The sequence below is a fragment of the Orycteropus afer genome, unplaced genomic scaffold, assembly GCF_000298275.1.
Source record: "Orycteropus afer afer isolate SDZICR_OR568_19922 unplaced genomic scaffold, OryAfe1.0 scaffold00040, whole genome shotgun sequence".
Taxonomy (NCBI): domain Eukaryota; kingdom Metazoa; phylum Chordata; class Mammalia; order Tubulidentata; family Orycteropodidae; genus Orycteropus; species Orycteropus afer.
The window spans coordinates 15,806,430-15,819,370 of NW_006921627.1; the positions used below are offsets into that span (position 1 = coordinate 15,806,430).

The 12,941-nt window shown below is 36.9% G+C and overlaps 1 protein-coding gene across 1 annotated transcript in view; it reads right to left on the reverse strand.

Annotated features, from left to right (window-relative positions):
• Positions 1 to 511: 511 nt before the first annotated feature.
• Positions 512 to 12,941, reverse strand: part of CLEC1A (C-type lectin domain family 1 member A) — a 22,517-nt gene continuing 10,087 nt past the window's right edge. Inside the window, exons 2-5 of the mRNA XM_007937232.2 lie at positions 11,667 to 11,765; positions 8,279 to 8,455; positions 4,090 to 4,241; positions 512 to 634 (exon numbers count right to left, since the gene is read on the reverse strand). Coding sequence (XP_007935423.2) covers positions 512 to 634; positions 4,090 to 4,241; positions 8,279 to 8,455; positions 11,667 to 11,765 — 551 coding nt within the window. The remainder of the gene's footprint in view (positions 635 to 4,089; positions 4,242 to 8,278; positions 8,456 to 11,666; positions 11,766 to 12,941) is intronic.

Genomic DNA, 12,941 nt, shown 5'->3' on the forward strand with positions numbered 1-12,941 from the left:
TTATAAATAGATATAATCAGAGATTTTTTTTTAAAGTTGTGTCCCAAATTTTGCTGCAAGAAATTTGTGATCTAGTTAAATCTCTGGTATTGACCAGTTGTACAACCTCAGGCAAGTCACAATTAAAACCTGGGTTTCAATTAACTCACCTATAAAAGAATTCTCGAGTTCTCTCTCAACTACCCCATATTTATGAAATATCTCTCATTCAAAGGTGAATCCCAAACTCCTAATTACACACCTTATGACTTCAGCTCCTGAGACACACAGATCTGAAAACACTAGAGAAATGTCCCTGATGTTTTACTAACATTGAGCATCTTGCTCCATCCCTAGTTTATAAGACACTCAAGAACAAGTTGCTATATTTTATGTACATCTGGATATGCTCCTACAGACAAAGCATCCAGAACAAACTAAATGTTTGATTAATGCAAGTGGAACCAAATAGTTGAGCTCTACCATTCAAAGCTCTCTATTAAATGCCTTTCCCACAAAATGTTCTGGAGGCTTACAGTTCAGAGGAGTAATGGGCTCCATCCATCCACAGCCAGGCCTTGCCACTGCCATTGCGGGAAAGCCCTGTCCAATAAGAGTAGAAAAACTCAGAGTAGCTCTGAGGCATGGCAAACTCCTGTGAAAGGCACACAAGAAAATCTTTAGTTTTCAGACATTATAACATATCTGTAGAGATTTGTGGGGCCAAACCAACTGTCTTAATAGCATGGTCCTGTCTCAAATGGATGTTGTTGTTGTTGTTATGTGCCATCAAGTCGGACCTGACTCATAGCGACCCCTCCTTGGGTTTCCGAGACAGTATCACTACGGAAGTAGATTGCCCCATCTTCCTTCTGAGGAGTGGCTGGTGGGTTTGAACCGCCAGCCTTCTGGTTAGCAGTCAAGTGCCTTAGCCACTATGCTACCAGAGCTCCCTCTCAAATGGATAACACTTGTAAAAAAGAAAAAGTGTCTGTGGTGAGGTCAGTTAGAAAGTTGTCCAAGTTAAAGAACTTATTTTGACTCAGTAAGCAAGCATCATTTACTGATATTTTGAAACAAAGAATTATAAAAACTAAGGTTTATATAAATAAACAAAAACAAACTCACTGCCCTAGAATTGATTCGGACTCATGAGGATCCCGCCTTGGGTTTCTGAGGCAGATCTCTATGGAAGCAGATCGCCCAATCATCCTTCAGAGGAGTGGCTGGTGGGTTTAAATCTCCAACCTTCTGGGTAGCAGTCAAATATCTTAGGCAGTAGGCCATAATTTTCAGGATTAAGTAACAAGACCAATATAAAAATGTAGTAGGCAAATACACAGAGGGATGTGAAGTGATTCTGGGAAAGGGAAGAATCTGACAAGAAAAGTGCAGGAATGGGGAATTGCTATGCATTGAATTTTGTCCCCAAAAAATATGAGTTGTAAATCTTAATCCCTATACCTGTGATAATAATCCTGTTTGGGAATGTTTTCTTTGTGTTTGTTAAAGCCATCTACTTTTACAGCATTTCTGACAGCAACATTAGATAACTAAGACAGGAAATAACCTTTATAAATACCACTGAGAACTGCCCAGGAAAGAGAAAGAGGTATGGAATGCATTTTAATGCAAAAAGGGGAAAAGGAAGGATTTGGAAGCAAGGTTTATATGTGAGACTAGGAAAGGGAAAAGATAACTTAAAAAAAAATCATATATATAGATAGAGAGAGAGATAGAGAGACAGATAGATAGACATATAATATGCATAATGTTTCCTTTTATAAGATACACTGTAGAATTTCAAAGAGTTCTTTATTCCCTCCTATTCAGTTTTACTCTATCTTCCAAATAACTTTAACACAGTGATTATTTATGATATTTGTGGAAATGAGTAATTTTTTTGATTATTCTAATTTTTATACTGTTTAATTTGTATGTCTTTTCCCGTATACTATGAGCAATCCTACTTCCGTAATGATACTGCCTCGGAAACCCAAGGAGGGGTCGCTATGAGTCGGGGCCGACTCGACGGCACATAACAACAACAACAACAATGAGCTTTAAAGGGAGTTCTGGTGTTGTAATGCCTAAGGCATGTAACTGCTAACCATGTAGCCTGGTGGTTCAAACCCATCAGCTACTCCTTGGAAGGAAGATCGATCAATTTACTTTTGTAGAGATACAGCCTTAGAAACCCAAGGAGGGGTCACTATGGGTAGGAACCTACTCGACGGCAGTGAGTTTGGTTTTATCTGGTTTGTATGAGCTTTAAAATAAAATATATTGTGTTTTATTCATTTTTATATCCTCAGCCACTCAGATATGGATACACATACATTGAGTCAATAATGTATTTGCAATATTGGAAATATAAATTAAACTATTACTAAAGAATAATCGGGAGCTCTGGTAGCATAGTGGCTAAGGCACTTGACTGCTAACCAAAAGGTTGGCGGTTCAAACCCACCAGCCACACTCCTCGGAAGAAAGATGGGGCAATCTACTTCTGTAGTGATACTGCCTTGGAAACCCAAGGAGGGGTCGCTATGAGTTGGGTCCGACTTGATGGCACATAACAACAACAACAACATAGAATAATCATGGAGTACATACATCAAAAGAACTGTAATTGGAAGACATTGTTCTAATTGAGGACCCTCAATTAAAAGTACTAAAAATAAATCATATAGATATGATTATTTTAACATGTATAAAGTTATAATGTGCATGAGGAAATATTAATATATAATTTCCTAATCAAATTTCCTACCACTGTATGTAATGGTGTAGTGCATAAGGCATTTGACTGCTAACCAGAAGGTTGGTGGTTCAATTCCACCAGCCACTCCTGGGAAGGAAGATTGGGTAATCTACTTCCATAGAGATACTGCCTCGGAAAACCTAAGGAGGGGTCTCTATGAGTTGGAATTGACTGGACAGCAGTGAGTTTGGTTTTAGGGACCTCTGGTGGCATAGTGCCTAAAGCATTTGACTGCTAACCAGAAGGCTGGCAGTTCAAACCCACCAGCCACTCCTCAGAAGGAAGATTGGGCAATCTACTTCCGTAGTGATACCACTTCAGAAACCCAAAAAGGGGTCACTAGGAGTCGGATTCGACTCTACAGCAGTGAGAGTGAGTATGCAGTAAAGTTCAGTTATATACCTGAATCCTCAGGATGTGATGGAGGCAAAATAAACAAAAATGAGAAAAATTAGGAGAGTTTATGCCAGACATATTATCTTTGTCAAAGAAATGGCCTTCTCATATTGCCTAAGTAAGTCATTAAGGAAGGGGGATATATCATGTTAGTAGATAAGAGACTAGAGAGGTTAATTCATCACAGATTTCCAGAAATGAGTAGGAATTAAGTTATGATTAAGGAGCTTTGGTGGCATAGTGCCTCAATTTGACTGCTAACCAGAAGGTTGGCAGTTCAAACCCACCAACCACTCCGCAGAAGGAAGACTGGGCAATCTACTATGAGTCGGAATCAAGATGATGGCACTGAGGGGTTTTTTTTGTTTTTTTTTTAAGTCATAATTAGAAAGATGTTATAGTTTGCTGACACAGATATTTAATTCAATATTTTTCAATTTATAGTTTTATTCTCATCTTTGTCTTGACTAGTTTATCTTAGGCTATAAACTATGAAAAGCAAAATGGATATTCAGAGATTATCATAATGATTTAGCTAAATTATTATTCAATAAAAAGCTAGGTCAATCTCATAATAGAAGAGCAGGAAGTTTTGCTGTCATCTTTCTGATTTTGCAACATCCTTGTTCCCTATCTATGCAAGCCAAAAGAGGTTAAACAACAATAAAAAAGACATTCTTCATTTGATCTTTGACAAGAAGTTTGAAGAGATACCTCACACAGTTCTAACACAAAGGTGCTGTGGAGAACAGAATTCCTCTCGAATACCTCAAAAAAAAAAAAAAAAAGCCAGATACCTGAATGAATCATTTACAGGAATAACACTTAGGCCTTGAGTAGGAGAAATTATTGCCCAATATGCTTGACTCCATAAAGTCTTCTTGTCTAGCTCTGTTAAGGGCTTTACAAATGAGATTCCCTTAAACATGGACAAATCCTCAGGACCTCACCAGCACTTCTTGTGTGCTTATCTTCAGCATGGTAGAGTTCTCAGCAATGCAGAAATATTCACATCCCTGCCAACTCTTACTTTCTTTAAAGAATTGGTAACATTTGTCCCCATGCCATTTCCATTTTTCTGGACAAGGGCTGCACCTGTGTTCTTGGAAAGAAACAAAATTTAATAAGTGCTTATATAGTTGGGTCTACAGTCTTTCCTTTCTTGACATTAAACAGTATTTGATGAGCCAAGGAAGAATTGACTCTCTTTCTCTTTGGTATTTAACCATCTAGGCAATGATTACTACACATATTTACTAGATATCCATTATATGCCAGGAACTATAATTAGTGTTGAGTATATAGTAGAAAGAAAAAGAAACATTACTTGTGTACATGGAGTTTGGAGTAATAAATGAATAGAACTTACTTGACCTTTACTTATGTAGTTCTTCACACAAGATATTCAGTTGCATAAAGAGTGTTTCATATGTTCATAAATTCAATATGTATTGGATTTAAGAAATGTTTATATTTTCTTCCACAAAAATCTTCCCATAGGATAGTAAAAGGGGTTTAAGAAACACTGTATAAACCAAAATGGTATGAACTCTTTCCCTACTCTAAACACAAATAAATAAATTTTTAGAAATAAAATTAAATCCTGAGCTGAGCATGAAATTAGAATGGTAAATCTTCAAGTGTCAGAAGTTAAGATAGAACTCAGAGAAGTATGTGTACAGGTTGAGGGTGAGATGTACCATGTGAGTAATGGTTGCAAATATAGAATTAAGTCTTGAAAGCTATAGTTTTAATTCGTATGTGGCTACAAAGCTGTGAATCTTTGAGAGCTGGGAACTTGACCCGAGAACCTTGTAAGAATGTGGTGGAGTAAAAACTTTAGTCAGAGCCATATATTTTTTTTTTTAAAGACAATCTAGTTTCAAAATATTAGCAGGCTAAAATCTAAATATAGATGAGTTATATTATTGTTTGTATTTTCCTGTATTTTTTAAAATGTTCATAATGTAAAATTAAATTTTAAATGAATAGTAATCTATGAAATCATCTTGTCTTGATATAAATTCCCACGTTGCTGTGGCACTCCACAGCTTTTGAGCTAACACAGACAACTCTGTTTGGCCTACAATTCAGCCAGAAGGAAAATAATGAACCTGGATAGAGTCATTGACAAATGAAAGTGGTTTAAGATTTTCTAAAACATAGACTAAGGAATTATTTTTATCTAAGAGGATAGCTATAAAAAATAAATAAGATAAAGTATAACTACTGCAATTAGCACAGTGATGTACTCACACAAAGCACTCAATAAATACTAGTTTCTGTTGTGATTGATTTTGTTATCACAACTTAGATCACTCTCAACTATAATAAGAGCTCCAGGAGTGCACAAATCCCTGTGTATTTTATTGCAGAATCCAGAAAAACAAAAACAACAACAACAAAAATTAATGGCCTTGAGTTGACTCCAACTCAAAGCAACCCCTCCTTGGGTTTCTGAGGCAGTGTCTCTATGGAAGTATATTGCCCAGTCTTCCTTCCAGAGGAGTGGTTGGCAGGTTTGAACTGCCAGCCTTTGGGTTAGCAGTCAAATGCCTTAGGCAGTACGCCACCATAGCTCCCCATTATATGCATCAAAAGAAAAAAAAAAAAACCCTCACTGCCATCCAGGAGATTTGATTAATTGATTCATAGCCACCTCTCCTTGAGTTTCCCAGGAGATATCTCTATGAAAGTAGATTGCTCAGTCTTCCTTCCGAGGAGTGGCTGGTGGATTTGAGCTGCCAGCGTTCTGGTTAGTAGTCAAATGTCTTACGCCCTATGCCACCAAAGCTCCTATTGTATGCACCAGTACAAAAAAACCTGAACTCACTGCCCAGGAGTCTCATCCAACTCATAACGACCTCTCCTTGGGTTTCTGAGGTGGTATCATGGTGGAAGTACATTGCCCAATCTTCCTTTTGAAGAATGGCTGGTGGGTTTGAACCACCAGCATCAGTAGACACTAAATAAATATTTGATGAGTAGATGGATGGCTGAAAAGATGGATGTACAGATAATAGGTAAGAAGAAAGCAAGGAATTGAAACCTGTAGAATAACACTGAGAACTAAGATCTAACCAGAAATATGTGAAAATTTGTATGAAAATGAGCAACTTCATTAATATATTTGCATATGTGTTTTATAAGGCACTGTGATGGCATAGTGCCTGAAGCATTTGACTGCTAACCAGAAGGCTGGCAGTTCAAACCTACCTGCTGTTCTGTGGAAGAAAGATGGGAGAATCTACTCTAAAGATTTACCAGAATTGACTTGAAGGCAGTGAATTTGGTTTTGTTTTTTTTGTATTGGTTTCATATTTGCTTTAAATATGGTTTATTTGTAAAGGTTTTCATTTGATTTGTTTTTATACATGTATGAGAGCTTAAAATCAGAGGAACATGGTATACATAAATAGAGCAGTCTGAGAGCAGAGCTTGAACTTTATTTTAAAGTCTTGAAATGAGTCTAGAATCTGTCCTGAATTATCAAGCAGCTTTTTCTAGCGGAAGTTACTCTAACCTTGATGCTGACCTAACCTTGATGGGGACTATATACCTTAAAGGAGACATTCTTTTTCCCTAAGGTCTGGCAGGTACAGGATAACACAATCTATACCCAGAGGTTCTTTCCACTATTGTCAAACTGATGCAAGATGCAATAGCTTATAAGTGAAGAAGGGTCTTGATGCATAAGATTTCTGAAAAATATTTATAATGGATCCCCAGTAACAGAAATTATTGAGAAAGCAATTTTACATCAGGTTACCAAAAAAAAAAAAAAAACCTGTCATTTTCCTGAGACCATCCTGGAATAAACCCACAAACATGTATGCTTGCAATTAAGTACCTTTAACCAATCATGTAATCCCATATACATGTTATCCATTTATCCCTGCTAGATAGATATCCAGCTTTTGACTCCCTTGATTGTCTTTCACCCGCATTGTGATTTTGTAACTTTTAGTTCCTGTTCCAACTGTACAAAAATGTTTCCTTCCTCACTGTCCTGCAGAGCCACCACCTTCACTCTGTGTATTTGAATGTCTTCCCTGTCCTGTCTCTATCCTTCAATAAACCTCTCTTGCTTTTACTTTAAGCAGACTCCATGATGCTGCTCTATGACATATAATTGGATATAGAATACAGAGAGCTGGATTACCTTCCTGATGATATGGCGTCTAACAAAGAAAGGAATATCAGGAAAGTAAGAAAGGAAAGAAAATTGTGACCAGTGTGACCAACAATCATGTGGGAAAGAATGGACCCACTTAGAGAAATAGAATTATGGCTAGTAAAATTATTTACTGGACCCAATTAATCTTGTTGTATGGTGAAGATGAGAGAAATGCATGAAAGACTAAAAGAAGTCATCTTAGTTTTGAGTTTCAAAGGAAAAACAAAAAGTAGAGACTTGAAAATGTATATAGTTTCCTATTCATGCATGTTAAGAAGATCAGAAGGAAGAGCTGAACTGAAAAGACTACTATGAAACTCAAAAAATGACAAGCACTAATTATTAGAGGGAAGAAAACAACAACACAGACTGAAACAATGTTTCTAGTCTCTTCTAGTAGTGTTAATTAAACCATCATTCTCCTACTCTTGGCAGTGTAATCATCGAGGTCCTTATTAAAATGCGGATTTTTGAACCCAGAGAAGTTATACTGAATTCAAATAGCTGGGATTTGATTCAGGCTATATGAATTTTTAAACTGATCTCTATATGAGTCCTACATTTTGCAAATTATAGTTATAAGATTGCTGACTTGTTAATGGGGAAAGATTTATAACCACATTGTGAAGTGTATGTTACTGTTAGAATTCTTTGTGCCAACGTAAATTGGGATATATCCCATATTTTGTTTACTTGCAATATTATTTTGGTTCTTATAAGTTAATTCCTTTTATTGTTTAAAATCTCTGAATTTAACAAATTCATTCATACACAGCAACTCATATATCCAACCACATGATTCCTGTATCTGGTAATGACCTTGATAACCAAACACTTTATAGAGTTTGTCAGGTACTTAGTTGAATAATACATGGTCCCAAGTTATACTGATGGGATTTTCAGCCCTACTTTGATAGATATCTGAAGGGAAAAGGAAAATTCAGTGATTTGGGCCCATTTACCTCCAGTTTTATTATAGAGCTCACGACAAAGTTTTTCAGCTACACGCTGCAGAGTTTCTGCAAGTTTCCTATTCTGGGCTTGTAGACATTGTAGCTGTTGGGAGAGGTTCCCCAATCTTTCTTCCTTTTGAGAGATGTTGTCTTGCTGGGTAATGGAGAGCTCGTAGAACTGAAAAACTAACCCAAGTCACCAAGTCAGACTGGTCAGCTTATAGATCAGGAATCTTTCTACATATGGAGAAAACATGTAGTATATTACTTAAGATCTCAGATTGCCAATATTCAAATTTGTGCTCTAACCAAAAAACAAATCCACTGTCATTGAGTCCATTCCAATTCATAGTGACTCTATAGGAGCTCTGGTGGCGTAGTGCCTCAGGCATTTGACTGCTAACCGGAAGACTGCCTGTTCAAACTCACCAGTCACTCCTTGGAAGGAAGGTTGGGCAATATACCTCCATAGTGATACCACCTTGGAAATCCAAAGAGAAGTTGCTATGAGTCGGATCCAACTTGATGGCAGTGAGTTTGTTTTTGTTTTGTTTTTCTATTGGACAGAATAGAACTTCCCCCATAATGTTTAAAAAGCTGCATATATTTGTGGAAGCAGACTGCCTCATCCTTCTCCCATTGAGTGGCTGATGGGTTCACACTGCCGACATTTTGGTTAGCAGCCGAATGCTTTAATCACTGTGCCACCAGAGCTCCTTTTATCTGTACTCCAGTATATAATAAATTATATGATTTCAAGCACATTAATTTTTCTAAGTCTGCTTTCTTATCTGAAAATGTGAAATCATAGCAGCAGTGCCTAATTTTAGGAATAAATTTCTAGACCATATTTACTGCTCCATAAATATTTTTGTATACACTCTCAAACTACTATTCAAGCTAAAACAACAAATTTGTGTGTGCATTGATCATTATATTGAGGACTGAAAATATAAAAGTAGTTAACATAGCCATATTATCACTTCTATAATTTTATAGATTTGCAATTAAGTTCATTGAGAACAACTTTCCACATAACACTTGTCTAGAAAATTACTACATCTACATTTAAAGTTCAGGTTTCTAAATCTATGTGGAGACAATCATGAATCATGAAAGTTACTTTATATCCCTAAAAACGGGTGGTGGTTGTAAAGCAATAGTTCATAATATCATAATTAATTTTTTGAAAAGGAGTCAAGAGAAAAAAAATAAGAAACAGATATAGATGTAGGTACTTATATATTTATTTTTAAATATTAAAATTCAAGATACACCAACAAAAGTTCTAAAATTTGCTACACTGACCCACTTTTTTTGGCATTAAAATCTGATCTTCTAGACAAAAAAAAAAAAGACTGGAAAACCAATAAATGAATAAAGGAAAGAATAAAAGTACAAAGCCAGTTAATATAAAACAGCTACAAATATGGAGGATATTAAGCCAATTCTGTCAATAAAGACTTAAAATGAGAACAGTCTAAATAAATTAAGAGATTACCAAAGTGGATAAAAAAACAAGATCCAAGTATATGCTAACCACAAGAAGCCACTTTAAATATACAAATAATTTAAAAGTAAAGGCATGAAGAGCAATACAGCATGTTAACACTGAATAAATCTGGAGAAGCTGTATTAATTTTATATGAATGGATAAACTGTGATATGTCCATTCAATGGAGTATTATTCAGCAAGAAAAATAAATGAGCTATCAAAATACAAAAAGACATGGGGGAACCAAAGTGCATGCAGTGTTGGGGGAACTAGTCTGAAAAAGCTATATTCTGTGTGATTTCAACTATATGACATTCTGGAGATGGCAAAACAATACAGACAATTAAAAAGAACAGTGGCTTCCAGGGGCCAGGGGAGGAATGAAAGGATGAACAGGTAAAGTATAAGGTGTTTTAAAAGCAGTGAAACTTCTCCGAGTGATACTGTAATGGAGACATAACATTATATATTTGTTAAAACCCTGCAACACAAAGAATGAAACTTAATGTAAACTATAGACTTTAGTTAATATAGTGCGTCAATACTGGTTCATTAATTGTGACAAATGTACCACACTAATGCAAAATTTTAATAACAGGAAAAACAGTGGAGGAGGAGAGAAGATAGATGGGAACTCTGTATTTTCCGTGCAATTTTTCTGTTAACTTAAAATGGCTCTTTTAAAAAGACATTTTAAAAAAAGAAAAAAGAACACTTCTCTATGGGACCTTTTTTCTTGAATCACTTCCACTGTTTAGGAAACACTACTGTAGGGTTTCATTCTGATGAGGCAGATCTTGCTCTTCCCAAACCCACTGCCATCAAGTCGTTTGTGACTCATAGTGACCCCCGTTGGGTTTCTGAACTGGTCAATCTTTATAGAAGTAGATTGTTCTGTTTTCCTTCCGCAGAGTTGCTTGGGGGTTTGAGCCACCAACCTTCCGGTTAGCATTCAAATACCTTGGGCACTGTGCCACTTAGTAGTATGGAAGTTATGGACTTCTATATCTGTATTTATTTATTTATTCTGATTTTCAGAAATTTCTGCAAAATGACTCTGCAACTTCCTGGCTTTTTCGAAAAATATCATAGAACTTAAGGACTTGCTATACTTAAAAAAACAAAACAAAACAAAAAAAAAACCTCACTGCCCTCCAGTCAGATCCAACTCATAAAATCCCTTCCTTGGGTTTCCGAGGCTGTATCACTACAGAAGTAGATAGCACAATCTTCCCTCTGAGGAGTGGCTGGTGGGTTTAAACCACCAGCCCTCTGGTTAAGTAGTCAAATGCCTTAGGCACTACTCTACCAGAGCTCTCATACCTATATTAAATGGGTGATATATAAACATAATCTCTTTTCTCTGCACTAGCCCTCTAAGCCACCATACAGAGAATAAACAATCACAACAGTCTTGCTGTTTTGTGAAATAGGAGCATGGATTCATTAGATGATTTAAGTTTTAAATAATTGTGTATCAACAAACATACACAAACCTTCTTATCTTAAAATAGACTGTATAATTCTAATAGGCAGGGGATTGCTGCAGTTTAATTCTTCTTCCACTTCTCATCATTTAAATCAGTTTCATTTGCATAAGATACATTGTTCACACACAAAACAAAAACAAAAACTCACTGCAGTAGAGTCAACTCAGCCACCCCTCCTTGGGTTTCTGTGGCAGTATCACTACGGAAGTAGATTGCCCAATCTTCCTTCCAAGGAGTGGCTGGTGGGTTTGAACCGCCAGCCTACTGGTTAGCAGTCAAATGCCTTAGGCACCACACCACCAGAACTCCCACAGTTTCCAGAATTAAAGTAAAAACAATCCATAGCAAACTCTTCTCATCCCAGACAAGCCTTGGAACCAGGATCCTCCCCCAAGTCAGAGTACAGACTTACACACAAGCCCCAGGGCTGTCAGGCCAATCAACAGCACCAAGCACAAAGTCAGCAGGGTCAGGGCCACTGGTCGCCAAGCTGAAGAAGGAGCCTGGTGCTCTGCAGGAAACAAGAGAAATGAGGGTTTGGCTTTTTCTTTCTTTTGGATCTAAGTTGTTGTTGTTGTTGTTATTTGCCATCAAGTCGGACCCGACTCATATAGATCCTTCCTTGGGTTGCCGAGACAGTATTACTACAGAAGTAGATTGCCCAACCTTCCTTCTGAGGAGTGGCTGGTGGGTTTGAACCGCCAGTCTTCTGGTTAGAAGTCAAGTGCGTTAGGCACTGTGCTACCAGAGTTCCTGGATCTAAGTTAGCAGCAAGCAAGTTAGAGGAGTTGGTTCTGGACAGGAACAAATGATGCAGGACAGTGGTGAGCATGGGGAGCTGACCTTCCCTCCGTCATAGGCTCAATGCCAAGCCTCACTCATAGGTAGTTTTTTCCAAAACCGCTCCTTTCTATTATCCCCCAAGTCCAATTTTCCTCTGGATCAAGTTACATATTATCATTATATGATTGTTTGCATAACCTTTTTTTGTTAAAACTAGAATGATGAACGTCTCTTGTGAAAATGCCCAAAATGGGGCCTGAGAATCTCTGAACTTTATTAAGGTATGTTTTTTTTTTCTTTTTGACATGATCAGGAAACATAAAGGAAGGTTGGGCAATCCTACTTCCGTAGTGATACTGCCTAGGAAACCCAAGGAGGGGTCGCTATGAGTCGGGGCCGACTCGACGGCACATAACAACAACAACAACAGGAAACATGGAATTAATTTGCTACTACTTTTACAAAAAATAAAAAAAAAAAAAATCTCCCTTATTCCACATATGCTTTTTCTGAAAACACAATTGCGTATCAGTTACAGGAAAAAAAAAATATATATCATTTTACTGTTCTCTTTGGAGTTTGTTTTGAAAAGCTCTTTCTGTGAGGAAGATATTTGGTCATTCATTGGATTGATATCTCTCCAAACATAGATTGTGCAGAAATGTGGTTAACCAGCACAATATCACTAAAGAAAAGGAAGACACGGAGCGGTGCATAAAAGATATAGACAACAAAGATAAATACTGTCACATACACAATACTGCATTATCCATAATAACAAATGTTAATGTATGGGTGAATGCATAGATAGACAGGCAAAATGATCAAGTATGGGTAGGCAAACAGGAATATATCCATGATTATACTGGTGCTTCATACCCACCAGCCACTCCTCAAAAGGAAG